General features: G+C 39.8%; 2 protein-coding genes across 3 annotated transcripts in view; one reads left to right on the top strand and one right to left on the bottom strand.

Annotated features, from left to right (window-relative positions):
- Positions 1-16381, top strand: part of CMYA5 (cardiomyopathy associated 5) — a 90940-nt gene that overhangs the window by 29687 nt on the left and 44872 nt on the right. For both annotated transcript variants that reach the window (XR_002083921.2, XM_019462904.2), the window contains exon 2: positions 3602-14129. Coding sequence is in view for 1 of the 2 variants with exons in the window: in XM_019462904.2 (XP_019318449.2) it covers positions 3602-14129 (10528 nt within the window). In the remaining variant the exon portion in view is untranslated. The remainder of the gene's footprint in view (positions 1-3601; positions 14130-16381) is intronic.
- Positions 15637-16221, bottom strand: LOC109274936 (60S ribosomal protein L17-like). The gene has a single exon (XM_053907250.1). The coding sequence runs from the start codon at positions 16202-16204 to the stop codon at positions 15650-15652; it is 555 nt and encodes a 184-aa protein (XP_053763225.1). The 5' UTR covers positions 16205-16221; the 3' UTR covers positions 15637-15649.

The raw sequence follows: 16381 nt of genomic DNA, 5'->3' as shown, positions 1-16381 counted from the left end.
TTCTTGATCTAACTCAGACCTGGTAAACCTTCTCCTTGCTCAATGTAACAAGTAAGTGAGCTACATACACAGGTCATCGAGATGTGTCGGTCTTCTACATGGGAAGCCAAGTAGTAATGAGAACTTTGTGAGAATCAGAGGAGAATGAATGAGATGATGTTCATAGCCAATATCCATTAACTATGAGAAGATGATGTATACATTTTTGCATAGATGAGAACACTTGTGTTCCTGAACAAGAAATATATTTCTGAACTCTATGCGGACCATTTATCTTCTATTAAGGGAAATTATTTTTTTAGACTGAGTGTAATGTGAATACTTGGGCTTTGGCTTTACACATGCTAATATAGTCATTCTCTGATTCCTGTTGGCTCTGTCATTCTTCTATTCCTTTGCTTCTCTCCAAAAATCCAGACATCCCAAAATACTTTGGGTTTTTCAGTGAGCCAGGCTGATTTATTCATATGTACATTTTGCATATTCTGTGACATTTTCCTGGAATAACCTCTCCATCCTCACACCACCTCCACTCCTCATCCATTTGGCAAACTCCTATTTATTCTTCAAAATCCAACTCAAGTATCTTTCCTTTGTAAAGTCTTCTCTTCTTTATATTGTCATTGTATCTTGCATGTCTTCTAGAATAATACTAATCACACTGTGTTAACATGTTTAGTTCTGTCTCCCTATTAGATTTTTAATTTCTTGAGAGAAGATTCTGTGTCTTTATATTTGTATTCCTAGTATTTAAACCCAATGAAAGTTTGTTAAGTGAGAAATGAATGAATGAATGAATGAATGAATGAACTCACCTCAGTAGGGCTCTGTCTTCTTAGGATCACCATTTGGGTATTCTGCTAAGCACCCATGAACTCATCCTCGCTAGTAATGAAAATTTCTCCGGTTGAGTACATTAAATTTACAATCAATAATTAACTCTAAATTGAATTTATAATTGGTTTTATAATACTACTATAGTCATGGGGTCTCAAAATGCTGACTTCTCAGATGCATGTCATAACCTTAATTTTTAATTTCATCCTGCTTCTCTTAAAGCTAAAGGGAGAAGGGGTAGAAGGAATTGAAAATTCTGAGGAATAACTTTAATTAGGTATGTAAATAGCCTGAGAAAAAAAACATTTTAAAATAAGATTCAATCCAAAACCAAGATAGAGTGTTAATTCCTAATTAAGTTCAGTGGTTTTATACCAAAGCAAATAAGTGAGAGAAGAGTTGCCAAGGAAATGGAGAAAGTAGTTCTTCCCACTGCTTTCCAGCCCTTTGCACTCATGGCATATATAGGGAGTGAAATTACTTATAGTGCACTGGGATGAATGGATGAATGGATGAATCTTCTTGCTGTTGAAGACCAGCAGGGCAGGGGTTCTGCCTAGCTGTGATGAGAGTTAGGGAAATCAGGATCTCAGCGGTCCATACACCCTTTGCTGCAGACTGTTGGGGAAACTCTGAGGTTTAAGAAAGGGGGGTAGAATGTAACTGCAAGAATTCATGGTCTTGGCCCTCAGCCTCACCTAACAAATTAGGAAGTGTTCGAAGTAAGTGAGAAAGGCGTGTACTATTTAAATTTCATAGTTAGGATTGTGTAGGCTGGTGGTTTTTAATTCTGCTTTAGACTGGTGTCACTTGGAAGCTTTTAAAACCTAAAAACACAGAAAAACTGAGACCCTACCCTAGTAAAGTCAAATCAGAGTCTCTGCCGGGAGGGGTATAGGATGGCATCAGTATTTTTAAAAAAACTTCCTACAGGTGACTCTCAAATATATCCAGAGTTAAGAACCACTGACATAAGCAGTGACTGATGATTAAAAATTATTAGTAAGGGACCTAAATTCTAACTGTGTATGTTTTCAAAAAGCGACTCAATTTAATACTTGTACTTAGTGGCTTTTTGTATAGAAAGGTTTTTGGTTTTGTTTTTATTGTTGTAGAAAGGCATATGTCAGTCAGTAGTTTGTGTTTATCTCAAGTTATAGCCATATTCCTAGAAGGATATAACCCTTGGAGTTTTGATCTTGAACTTAATGTTTATGAAGTATTGGCAAACAGGATTGCTGAATTGATCAGGAATAGTAACACTGGAGTTTTTTAAAATAAGCCTTGAAGAGGAGATAGAATTTAGGTGTGCAGAAAAGGTAGAGTGAGGTGGGGGATGAGAATTTAAGTGGAGGAACAACATGAGCACCAGAAAGGAAAAGGTATAAGAAAATTTCAGAGAAAAGTACTGCAGACTCTGAGATAGGAGCCCAATGGCAATTGAAGGGACAGCCAAAGCCAGTTGTGTCTTGAAGGCACATGAGAGCAGTCCAAAGAGATCACCTTTTCAAACACCTGTAGCAGTTGAAAATGACCTTGCCAAGGCTCCCTAGGTCTCTAGTCCAATGATTATGTAGGAGCCTTAATTACAGATAGTGTTTAGTGAGCACTAACTATATGCCAGGCACCTTTCCTGAGCATTTCGTGTGTATTAACTAATTTAATCCTCACAGCAGCCCCGAAAGGTAGGTTCTATTATGATCCCTGGCTCACAGATGAGGAAAGTGCCGCCCACAGGCTGTTTTTTTAGGATATCTCTATATTTTCCCTGTATGGCTCATACTCAGAGTCCACACAATATATTAACTGGACAGGAAATTATATAGTTAAAACAGAAATGTACCAGGTATGAATAAGGTAACAGTTGGTACTTGGAAATAATGTCAGCTAGGGATCAAAGAGTTAAGTATTTTGAATTTTTTTTCTACAGGTAGAAAAAAATTTACTGAGGAATGAGGAATTTACTGATATTTTTAAAGTTTATTTATTTATTTTTAGAGAGAGAGAGAGAGAGAGAGAGAGAGTTGAGAGACAGAGAGAGAGGGCGCGAGAGAGCAAGCACAGGCGGAGAGAGGGAGAGAGAGAGAGAATCCAAGCAGGCTCCGCATGATCATTGCAGAGCCCAACGTGGGGCTTGAATCCACAAAGTGTGAGATCATGACCTGAGCTGAAATCAAGAGTTGGACACTTAATTGACTGAGCCACCCAGGTCCCCCTCTACTGATATTTTTTGAGCAAGCAGTGTGATGATGAAAATTTTTGGTGAAGTTGGTGTGGAAAGAGGAGTAGGGTAGGGTGAGGATGGGGAGGGTAAGAGGTAAACATTATACCAGCTGACCAGTTAGGAAGCTAATGAAATAATCTAGGGATGACATGATAAAGGTCAGGGTGGTTGTAGTACTAACAGAAAGGACACAGATGCAAGTGCCATTTTGAAGGTCCTTGCGCCCAAAGAGTGAGCCTGAGTGACTGGGTAAGCCACAGGAGGTCAGGGGGGCAATCCTGGTAAGGGTAGGTGGTGAACTGAATCATTCCAGCCTAAAATGTGTTATTATATTTCATATTCTGACTTAGAGTTTTAAATTTTATTTTGTATACCTCCTTATTTTTGATACAGATGGCAATACTTATCTGTATGCTTTAATTTCACATTAGCCCATCCACCTAGTAAGAATAGGATATTTACTTATTTCTATATGTAATTAATATTATTATTTATTATTAATATACATGTGATTATTAATAGTATTATTACTTACTTTAGATTATCAGACCAGGATGAAGAGGGCAAGACCAAGCAGAAGTGTATCATAAATGACCCCTCCTTTTCCATGGTGACAGTTCAACGGGAAGATAGTGGAATAACCTGGGAGACCAATTCAAGCAGGTCTTCTACTCCTTGGGCCTCGGAAGAAAGTCAGACTTCTGGTGTATCTAGTCTGGAAGGGTCAACTATGAATTCTTCTCCAGGGAATGTTTCCTTTATTGTGGATGAAGTTAAAAAGGTTCGGAAAAGAACACCTAGGTCAAAGCGTGGCTCACCATCATTGCGTCGTAAAGGCAACAAAAAGAGAAATTCTTTTGAATCTCAGGATGTTCCAGCAAATACAAAAGATAATCTTTTAATTTCAGAAAGCCAGGTACTAAACAGTCAGAAAGAGAAGTCATCTAGTGGCGTTCATGATAAAATAAGAAAAAAGAAGACCACCTCAAACACACCTCCTATTACTGGGGCAATATACAAAGAACACAAGCCCTTAGTGTTAAGGCCAGTTTACATAGGAACAGTACAATATAAAATTAAGATGTTTAATTCTGTTAAAGAAGAATTAATTCCTCTACAATTTTATGGGACATTGCCAAAGGGTTATGTAATTAAAGAAATACATTATAGGAGGGGGAAAGATGCATCCATTAGTCTAGAGCCAGATTTGAGCAATCGTGATTCTAACTTAGTTTCCAAAACAGGCAAATTAGTAGCCCCAAGCATAGAAGATGATAAAGTAAAAGGGCTTGCTTCACCCTGGAGAGGTGTACTCTCCAAAAGATCAGAGTCCTCGACCTCCTCATTCAGTCATGAAGATGAAAAGAAAATTTACGTTGATTCTCCCCTAAAGGTCACATCTGCCACCAAGCACACAGTTTCCTCTTATGCAAGTAATGACACAGCAGAACAAGAAACACAGCTCAGCCCTCCACAGTTAGTGCCACAACAACCAGGCGATGAAACAAAACTCCGTGAAATGGAGTCTTCCCCTCTTACACCTGATACATCTACAACTGGGTTCCTGGGAAGAGCAAAGGAAGAATTTGAACCTGATTCACGAGAAATTGTGACATCAGAGCATGACTCTTCAGTCTCACCACCTTCAGTGGATGAGGTAAAGAAGGAAGATGTGTATTCTGCTGACCATTCCATTTCATTGGAGGCAGAAAAGGTTTCTCGGGTAACAGGTTTACCAGGTCTGGCAGCATCCATCCAGGAGGATTTTGGCCCAGAGACAGAAGGGGTGGACCTGACTTCAACAGAAAGGGCAGAACCGGTCTCTGAAAAATGGAGCCCTCCTCATCTTGATGTCAAAGGAGTGGAGGAAGAAAATGTGCCTGAGCCATCCATTTCTCTTTCTGAACCTCCAGTATTAGAGGAATCAAAGAAAGAAATAGAAACTTCTCTACCAATAGCTACTACCCCTGAGTCTGAAGATTCTAATTTAGTGGAAGAAGAGATCATAGAACTTGAATACCCAGAAAGTCCATCTATTTCTGAGAAGCCCTTCCCATCATATTTGGCCCCTGAAGTGGAGCGGAAAGAAGAGGAGATCACTTTACCATCACTGAAAACATCAACACCTGAATATGTTGCTTCATCTGAGGAAGAAAGAGAGGAAAATGAGTCTGTTTCTACTGATTCTGCTTTTGTATCAGAATATTCAGTCCCACAGGATTTGAACCATGAACCAGAGAAGCAAGAAGTTGAGCCAGTTCCTCCATCCACTGTGAAAGGTATATCTGAACATGCAGTTTTTTCAGAAGAGGAGAATGAGGAATTTGAGCCTTTGGCCTCTGCGTCTGAACGCTCTCTCTCACCATCCACAACTGAGAAGACTTCTGAATGCCAGTCCCCACTGTTTTCAGCAGCTATCTCAGAACATGTGGTCCTGTCTGGAGAAGAGGCTTCAGAAAGTGGATATTACACACCAGATTCCACATCTGCTTCTGAATATTCAACTCCATCACAGGCAACAAAAGAGTCACTGAAGAAAACAATTGACCATAAGCCCCCATTAGAATCAACAGGTGTTTCTGAGCATGTGATTCTATCAGAAGAGAAGGAAGATACAGCACCATATTCCCCAGATGTGGCCTCTGAATATGAACACTCTCTCCCACCATCCACAACTGAGCAGACTTCTGAATGCCAGTCCCCACTGTTTTCAACTGCTACACTGGAACAGGCGGTCCTGTCTGAAGAGGACCTAGGAAGTGAGCGTTTCACACCGGATTCAACATTGACTTCCCAATATGCAGTTCCATCAAATGCAGTGCAGGAATCCCCAAAGAAAATAATTGATGATGTGTCCCCATTAAAATCAAGACCTGTTTCTGAGCACATGATTTTGTCAGAAGAAAAGGAAGACACTGGGCCATATTCCCCAGATGTGGCCTCTGTATCTGAACACTCTCTTCCACCATCCATAACCGAGCAAACTTCTGAATGCCAGTCCCCACTGTTTTCAACTGCTGCACTGGAACAGGCAGTCCTGTCTGAAGAGGACCTAGGAAATAAGCGTTTCACACCGGATTCAACATTGACTTCCCAATATACAGTTCCGTCAAATGCAACGTATGAATCCCCAAAGAAAATAATTGATGATGTGACCCCATTAAAATCACAGGGTGTTTCTGAGCACATGATTTTGTCAGAAGAAAAGAAGGAAGACACTGGATTGTATTCCCCAGATGTGGCCTCTGTGTCTGAACACTCTCTCCTACCATCCACAACTGAGCAGACTTCTGAATGCCAGTCCCCACCACTTTCAGCCACTCCATCTGAACATGTTGTCCTATCAGAAGAGACAGTAGAAATTGAGCGATACACACCCTCTTCCACCTCAACTTCTGAAGTTTCAGTACCACCATATGCAACACCCGAATCACAGGAGGAAGAAATTATCCGGACATCCCCTTTAAATCTAAAAGGGGTCTCCTCACCCACGAATTTCTCAGAGGGAGAGCAAGAAGACATTGGACCTTTTTCTCCAGACTCAGCATTTGTGTCAGAATTCTCATTTTCACCCTATGCAACTCAGGAAATAGAGAAAAGAGAATTTGAATGCGATTCTCCAATATGTTTAACATCACCATCTGAACACACTATTTTGTCAGATGAAGACACTGAAGTTGAACTTTTCTCTCCAGACTCAGCATCACAAGTTTCAATTCCACCATATAGAATCCCAGAAACAAAGAAAAATGAATTTGAGCATGATTCACTGGTAACTACAATATCTGCCTCAGGATACTCTTGCTTTTCAGAAGCGGGTGAGGAAGACATTGCACCAACAGCTGCAACACCTGTACCTGAGCACCTCAGTTCATCACAGAAGCAACAAGCCAAACCTTCCCCTTCACTGTCTGCACCTGAAGACTCAAGTTTGCCACCTTCAGCAAATAAAAGAGAGATCACAGAAGTTCAGCCAGATGCTCAAACAATCTCAAGACCTGTATCTGAATATCTCATTTTGGCACAGGAGCAGATAACTCGAGCATTTTTAGAACCTGACTCTGAGGACTTGATTCCATCATATTTAACCAGTGAAATGGATAAGGGAGAAATTCAGACTATTTCATCAGTAGCTGCAAGACCAGTTTCTTTACCTGAACAATCATTTACAGTAAAGGAAGACATCAAACCTGTTGTGTGTTCATCTCAATATTCAGCTTCACCTGATTCAGTTCATGCACTTAAGGAGGAACAAGAACTCAAAGCTTCACTCACTCCAAAAGCTGCAAATGAACAGATGGCTTTGTTAAAAGTTAAAAGTAAGGAAGAAATTGTGCCTGATTCTCAAGAAGCTACAGCACATGTATCACGGGATCAAGAAATGGAGCCTCAGCCTCCAAATGTTCTAGGGTCTGGGATGAAATATTCAGTTCTTCCTGACTTGGTAGATGAGCCAAAGAAGGATGTGAAACCTAATTTAGCTCCAACTGTGACATCTGAACTAGAACAGAGAATGTTGTCAGAGAACGAACCTGAAGTAATAAAACCATATTCACCTCTAAAGGACACATCTTTATCTGGACCTGAGATTTTATCAGCACTGAAAACACAAGTGAAACATGACTCTAAAATAACTGATACATCTAGAGTGCTGCATTCAGCTCCACCAGGAGTGCAAAAGGGAACTGAACATGAACCACCTGCACCAGAATTTCCGGAAGAAATAAAGAAAGAAATTGAACCTAGTTGTTCATTAACCACAACATCTGTAACTAAGCATGACTCAGGCTTAACTAAGTTAGCAAAAGAAGAAACCCCAACAGATTTCTCTTTTACCACCCCTCTAGAACATCCAGTCTTAACAAAAGTAGAAAAGAGTGAATTAGGAAGTGATTTGCCACCACTGGTGACGTCGACAGATGAACATCCACTTCTTAAAGAAGAAAAGGTAGCACTGAAAATTAGTCCTTCTCCTACTGAAACGGCTACATCTGAACGTCCAGCTTGGTCTGAAGCAGAGAAAGAAATTAAACTTGATTCACCTGCAGGAATATCCTCTGTACCAGTGCATTCTTTGTCCAAGGTAGAAACTGAAGAAGTTAAACCTGGGTTGCCAATAACAAAAGCATTGTCTTGTCAACATTCAGATGTAACTAAAGAAGAGAGGGTGGAAAATGAACAAGGTGTTTCATTTTCTACAGTCCTGGACTCTGAACAACTGGTTTTACCAGAGAAAAAGAATTCTCTGTCTGCCTCAGCGGTGTCAGGGCCTGAACATGTGCTTTTGCTCAACGAAGGTAGTGAGGTAAAGGAAAAAGAAACCAAACTTTTTTCCTCACAAAACATGTCACCTGCACTCAAACAGACAGCCCCAGAATGCAAAAATGAGGAAATGAAAAGTTCTCCTGCACTGGAAAATTTAGCATCAGAAGATTTAACTCCAACCCTTGGAGATGATAAGAACAAAGAGGCAGAAGAGCCATCTTCTACAGCGCGGGGAAATTTCCCATCAGAAAGACAAGATCTTGTTCTGGCAGAGCTCTCTTTGGAACCTGAAAAGAAAGACAAGCCATACCAAGTATCAGAATTACTGAGCACTGAGTCAGAAGTCATTCATAGTTTAGGTGGGCAAGATGGATCCATAGATACAAAACACATAAAATCTCCCATAACCGAAACAGGGGATTCTGTCTTAGAAAAGAGCCTCACTGAACTTAGGAGCAGAGGAGAAGGAAAAGAAGAAAACAGGGAACGTCATGTGTCACCTACAGTCGACCCTGAAATTCCAGAGGTTTCATCATACCTTAGGGAGGAACCACAGATTCAAGAACTTAAATCTTTCTCTCCCAAGGTGGTCAGCTTAGGGTCAAAGGAAGCATTGGACCCTCTAGTTGAAGGAGACAGCCCAAAAGAGCTTCAGCCACTTTCTTTTTCTTTAAAACAATCATCAGAGAAATTGAACCATTCAGCCGACATTAAAGAGGGAGAAAAACAGGAAATAAACCCATTACTGTCAACAGGAAATTTGAAGACACAAGTGATAGGACATGTTGAAACGAAATTAAATGAACAAACAGACCAACCAAATTCATTCCGTGTGCCCCAGAGTATAACAGATCCATCTAAGATTGTTTCTTCTGACCTCCTTGTAGAAAAAGAGAAGCCAGGAAAAGCACTTCATTCAGAACAAGCTGTTAAATTACCTGATATAAGCACATCTTTTGCAGATAAACAAGATCTGGGAGTTAAACAGTTTTTATTTCTGAAAGAGAATTTGCCTTTGGAAGAATCAAAATCACTTACAACAAATGAGCCTGAAGATGTTAAAGAAACACAAGTGAAAGAGGCCCTTATTTTTCCAAAGGATAAAAGCTGGATACTAGAAAAGCCAGAAAGGGATCTGGCAAGTCAACATGAAGAAAGAATATCAGGATCTGTGCAGCTGGGTTCCTCTGGCAGTAATGATTTGATGACAGGACAGCTTAAGGCTGTTGTGCCAGATAAAGACCACACATGTGAAACCAAAAAGCAGGTTCTGCCACATTCTACTGAAGTATCTCCTGTATCATTACAAGAGCCAGTATCTACTCTCAGTACCTTCAGTGGTGACATAGAGACCTTATCAACTAAAACTTACTCTTCGGAAGAAACAAAGCTGGCCCCCAAACCAAAATCTTTAGTTCCAACTGGAAGTGTAGAGAGAAACGAAGCAGAGAGGAAGCAGATCTTTTCTTTCATGGGGAGTGAAAGTTTGACAGTGGAAAAAGCAAACGCAGAATTGTCCACGCCTTGCAAAGAAGGCAGCCAGGAAGAAATCAACCTACCTTCTGAAAGAATCCTACAGAAAGGAGTGTCTGGCCCATCAGTGGAACTGATCAAATCAGAAACTATTCCCTCTCCCTCCAAAGCAGCCCCTTTCCTGGCAGAAGATGCAGAATCTGCATTGGACAGTGAAAAAGAAGCACACAGGAGTATATCTTCTTTACCTGGAGAGAAGTCATTAGAAAAAGAAAAAACGATTCAGTCAAAGGTTTTAGATGTTAATGAGAGAGGGAAACCAGCACCTGAAGTGAAAACACCCACTCCAGTAAAACTCCTCTCTTCGATCCAAGAAAATGAAGAACCTCAATCTGCAGAGCCATCTGAGGCAACACAAAAATTGCCTAAGCAGCCAAAGGCAGTTGAGCGAGGCCTTTCTGAGGAGAAGGGAAAGAAAGGAATCTTATCATGGATGTCCAGTTTGTTTTTTGGATCAAGGACTCCAGATGACAGAGTTGCTGAAAAAGATTTAGAAACTCAGCCAAGTCCATCTGTAGAAAAAGCAGTGCCTGCGACACTGAAGTCTGAAGGAGCAGCTCCAGCTGACTTTAATGCAACCAAGACGCCAACTGATCATCTGTTACCAGAGACAAAACTTAAACCTGCTGAAAAATCCAGAGGTACTTTAGTTAAATCTGGTGAAAGCCAAGACTTTAAAGAAAAAACTACATTTTTATCAAATGTAGAAGTTTTACAACAGCCCCAATCCAACCTTGAGGTGTCTAGTGAAGACTATGGGAAAAAAGAAATCCTAGCGTATTCAGAAGAAATGGATTTAAACTCGGTAGTTACTTCTGCTGATGGTGAGGAAGGTCTTGAAATTCAATCTTATTCTCACATGGGTGAGAAATCCATGGTGGAAGAAGCAAAAAATGCTGTTCCTCTTCACGTCGCTGATAGTAAAAGAGCCCAGAAGCCAGAAATTTCTCCTCCATCTAAATGGAATATTTCTATTCTTAAGGAAGAGCCAAGAAGTGATCAAAAAGAAAAATTATGCTTTTCATTTGATGCAGTGGATAAGGTGCCACAACAGCCAAAATCAGCTTCATCTAGCTTCACAAGTAAAAATATCATGAAGGAATCAGAGAAGCCAGAGACAATAATTTTGCCAGTAGAAGAATCTGAATGCAGTTTAATTGATCTGGGTGAAGACAGACTGAAGAAAGAAATGCAAAAACCTACTTCCTTGAAAATTTATGAAGAGGAAACAAAACTCAGGTCTGTTAGCCCAACTGAGGAGAAAGGTAACTTGGAAACCAGATCACATTCCTTGGCAGAAAAGAAGGTGCTGGCAGAAAAGCAAGAAACTATGGCCCCGTTAGAATTTAGAGATAATGAAATAGGGAAGGCACAAATTGCACGTGGATCTAGCCCTATTAAATTGGAAGAATCAAAAGCCACAGCTGTGCTTCAGCAAGTCTCTCAAAATGAAGACCACAAAGAAAGATACACAATTATGGAGGAGGAGAAAGATGAAAAACAAAAGCAGTCACAAGCATTTTTAGAAGGAAGAAAGTGGCAGGAAATTCAACCTTATTCCTTGAATGTAGCCAGGTCTATGCCTGAAGAATCAGATATCTCTTTAAGTCATTCTTCAGGTGAAACTCAACCACTTTCATTAGTTAAAACTCTGTCAGTTACTGAAAAATCAGAAACTGTACTCTTGGAGGCTCACCCAGAAATCAGAGAAACAAGGGCAGTAGGAACTCAACCACATCCAAAAGAAGAAAGTAAAGTTTTGGTGGAAAAAACCAAGACTTTCCTTCCAGTGGATCTTTCTTATCATGAAGAAATAGATAAGCAGTCTGTACCTAAGGAAGGAAATCTGATATTGGAAAAGTCAAGCAGTGAGGTGGCAAGTCACAGTGAAGAAAAGGAACAGGTTACAGTGTCAGAGCCATCAAAAGGTGTTTCAATAGATATCACAAAAGAAAGTATGAAACAAGGATCTCCATCTAAAGAATCTGAAAGGATTTTAGATCATCCTTTTGATGAAACAATGAGCTTAGAAACCCCACCATCTTTGTTGTCATCTGTGAAATCACAAACACTTGTTTCTAGAACTTATCCAGAAATCGATACAGTGAAGAAACAAGAAATGCCATGGTCAGAATTGACTCCAGATAGGCATACAGTCCATACTATTCAAACATCTAAAGATCTAACATCTGAAATAACTAAACAATCTGTTGTTGCTTCAAATCACCACTTGGAGGCTGTGGAAGATGCCCATGTAAATGAACCAAGCTCTTCAGTGAGCAGCAACTATGCTCGATTTATAAAGGATGCATCATCAATTGATGCTGATAAAATGGTTTCTTCTAGAGAAATATCCAAGGAACCTGAAGACACGTATGTAAAAGATGAAGAATTTACAATGACTAGCAAACCAGCTGGACTTTCAGAAGATCAAAAGAGTGCCTTCAGTATTATTTCTGAAGGCTGCGAGATATTGAATATTCATGCTTCTGCATTTATTTCTTCTGTTGATCAGGAAGAAAGTGAACAAATGCAAGATAAATTAGAATATTTGAAAGAGAAGGCTTCATTTAAAACAATATCTCTTCATGACAATAGTGAGGCAGTCTCTTGCCATAAAACTTTAAAGAGTAAGTTAGAAGATTCTGATCAAGTTATATCACTGCAAGAAAATAAACAAAAGGCATCTTTTAACACAGAAGAGGAGATGCCCACCTATTCAGAAACTGATGATTTCACCTTTAATCAGCCTGCAGCTCCCAGTGAAGAAGATTATTTTGAAAAATATACATTGATTGATTATAACATCTCCCCAGACCCAGAAAAACAGAAAGCTCCATGGAAATTAAATGTTGAAGTGGAACTCTCAAAGCAGGTTACAGAAGATACTGGCTCTTTCCCAGAAAGTTCAGAGGAAAGTGCCCTGGAACATGAATATGACTTGCTGAAGTTAGATGAAAGCTTCTATGGGATGGAAAAGGACGACAGCAAATTATCTCACCCAGAGACCCGGAAGCATTTGGATATCCAGCAATCAGCTGACAGAGATGTTCCAAAGAGCATAAATAGAGATGTGGACTTAAAGTCACCTGGGATGCCATTATTTGGTGCAGAAGAAGGAGTTTTGTCACGAACCCAGATATTTCCTACCACCACTAAAGCCATTAATCCTGAACTTCTGGAGGAGCCACCTGCACTCGCATTTTTATACAAGGATCTGTATGAAGAAGCAGTTGGGGAGAAAAAGAAGGAAGGGGAGACAGCTTCTGAAGGTGACAGTGTGAATTCTGAGGCATCATTTCCAAGCAGGAACTCTGACACTGATGATGGAACAGGAATATATTTTGAGAAGTATATACTCAAAGATGACATTCTCCATGACACATCTGTAACTCAAAAGGACCAAGGCCAAGGTCTGGAAGAAAAAGCAGTTGGTAAGGATGATTCATACCAACCAGTAGCTGCAGAAGGGGAAATTTGGGGGAGGTTTGGAACTATTTTGGGGGAGAAGAGTCTGGAAGAGGAACAGAAAGCTATGTATAGGGAAGGAGAATCAGTAGGCTATGTGGGGCCTCTTGACAATGAAGCTATGCATGGAAAAGTTCCCATAACTGAAGAAGTCACAGTGGTTACCCAGAAGGTAAGCTATGCGATTCCATTTGAAGACACCCATCATGTCCTGGAGAGAGTAGATGAAACAAACAGTCAGAGTAATGAAGCAGAAAATGCAAGTCCAGAAGTCAGTCTGAATGTCCCAGTACAGGTGTCCTTCCCAGAGGAAGAATTTGCGTCTGGCCTAGCTTGTGTTCAAGAAACACTGCAAGAATCTAAAGTAATAGTCCCGCCTGAGCCAAGTGAAGACAGGCTCCGCCGTAGCCCTGTTCAGGATGAGTATGAATTTGCTGAATCCCTGAATTATGAAATGGTTGTTCAAGACACTTTATCAGAGGAACTATATTCAGAATCCACACCTGAAGATGTGTTATCTCAAGGAAAGGAATCCTTCGAACACATCAGTGAAAATGAATTTGTGAGTGAGGTAGAACAAAGTATGTCTGCTGAACAGAAGGAGTTGGGTAGGGAGAGGACAGAACAAGAACAATTATCATCAGAGTTAGCAACTGAGAAGGAACAAAAGGAACTGAAAAAGTCCCAGATCGACACGTACTGTTACACTTGCAGAAGCCCGATTTCTGCTGTTGACAAGATGTTTGGTGCCCACAAAGACCACGAGGTTGCAACACTTGATACAGCTATAAGTGCTGTAAAGGTAAAGAGATGTTAAAGCTTATAAGTACATGACAATACATATACACTTAACTTGTTTCAATTAACATTTTCTCAATTTAAAAAATGACCAATATTTAATATATTCATATTTAGGCATAATAGTCTAAAAGAAAGCTAAGAATTCTTTCCCTAAGCATTTAGTTAAGATCAGTTTGACAAACATTTATTGGGTATACACTATGTGCCAGGCATTTTTCTAGGTTCTTGCAACACCAGTGTAAATAACACAGGGTCACTGCCTTTGAGGGGTCCTCTCTTATGGCAGTAGCCCTTAACATTATCTGAAAGGGCCAAAGGATTTTAAATTGAAAAATGTACTTTTGAGCATAAAACACAATTTATTTTCTATTATCTACACTATTATTCTTTAAAAATACACATTTATATTACATTGAACAATATTATTGCAAGTTTTATAAAAAACTCAAGATGGTCGTTTTAAATTTTGGTTTTCTCTGTATTTCCTCCTTATGGTAAAATTGATATTATAATGGAAAACCTTTGCATTCTTTCTGGCTATGTCTATAGATTCCCAATGTTAAAAAGCTAGTCACAACACGTACCCTCAATGCATGTAATTATAAATACTCTCCCCAGAGATACTATTGGAAGTCAAGTATTTAGTCTTACAGATTGTGACATACTTTCAGTAGCCTTCTAACTGGAATCCCTACCCTTGTCTCTCCAAACCATCCTCCAGTACATTAGCCAGAATGATCTTAAAATGCAGACCATCACAAGAATTGAGCACTGACTACGTGCCAGGCACTGTGTTAAATCCTGTGCATACAAGATATCATCTACTCCTCACAACAACCCTGTCATTATCACCAATTTTCAGACAATGAAATGAGTGCAAATTGTTTTAAGTGATTTGCTCAAGGTCATGGAAGACAGACTAGGATTGGTACCCAGGTCTGTCTGATGCCAGAGCTATGCTCTTGGCTGTATATCCATATTGCTTGGCCCAGTGCCTTGCTAATGGCAGCAATTTTCAATATGATTATTCAATCAGGTCACTGTTAAATAATTGTTAGGCTCATTTTGATTTAAAAAATGATGTTAGAATCTTGACATTTTTTTTCCCCAGAAAATTAAAATTTCTCAATTGTCTAACATAGGTTATGCTTCTCTACAGTGAAATTTTGTTGAAACTTTACCTGGTAAAATTTGGGGGTAGAAGATGGGGCAATTAAAAAAAAAAAGAAATCTCAGGCCTCTGGATGCATTAGCACTGGTGAAATGTGCCCCATTCTGTGATGACACTTGGTTTCGCTAACTGACAACTACTGGGCACTGTCAGCAGAAAGACTAGATTTTTTTTAGCTTTCTTAATTATGTTTTATTTATCTCTATGAGTTTTAGAAATTAAAAAATAATTCTGTCTAAATATTGTCAATTTAAAACAAAGTTCAAAAGCAAGGGGATACGTCTCCTGCTTTAAAACCATTTTTTTTTTTTTCTGTTTTTACTTTTATTTGCATGTATTTCATGCAGAATTTACTCCCGGGCCATAAGTTTTTGTTTCTTCAGTTTCTTCTGGGATATCTTTTTCTTCTGTGCAACCTCCTCTTCTGGTTTAGGAACAATCTGCTCTTTTTCAGTAAGGATCATCTCAATGTGGCAGGGAGAGCTCATGTATGGGTTAATCCGACCATGAGCCCTGTAAGTTCTACGCTGCATTTTGGGGGCTTTGCTCACCTGGATGTGCTCAATGACCAGAGAATCTACATCTAAACCCTTAAGTTCAGCATTACTCTCTGCATTTTTAAGCATGTGCAGTAAAAATTCGGCACTCTTTTTGGGCCACCGACCCTGTGTCCAGCCCCACTGTTTGGCCTGGGCACACCTACCAACTCCACCATTGTAGCGTCGGAATGGCACACATTGCTTCTGCAAAGTGACATCTTTCAGATACTTGGTGGCTTTTCGGATATGCATACCCTTGATGGCCTGGGCAGTTTCCCGTGTGTTCTTAAAGTGAACACGAAGATTTGAACCTCTTGATTTGCATGATTTTGTCGGGTTTTCCGGGTCAAGTGAATAGCGAACCATTTTCAGGATCACCTCAGGCTGCTTATGGGAAGAGCTGCTTTAAAACCATTTTAAAGTTTTTCCCCCCTGATGTTCTCTAAACAGTATGACCAAAAAAAGTGGAAAGCTAGTTCACTAAAGCCAGAGAGACCTGCTTTGTTTCATTAAATCAACTGTGAAGATTAAGAGTTGGTTGAC

Source organism: Panthera pardus, unplaced genomic scaffold, assembly GCF_024362965.1.
Source record: "Panthera pardus isolate Hobbes unplaced genomic scaffold, ASM2436296v1 HiC_scaffold_2, whole genome shotgun sequence".
Lineage (NCBI taxonomy): Eukaryota > Metazoa > Chordata > Mammalia > Carnivora > Felidae > Panthera > Panthera pardus.
This window is presented reverse-complemented; position numbering and strand designations above follow the sequence as displayed.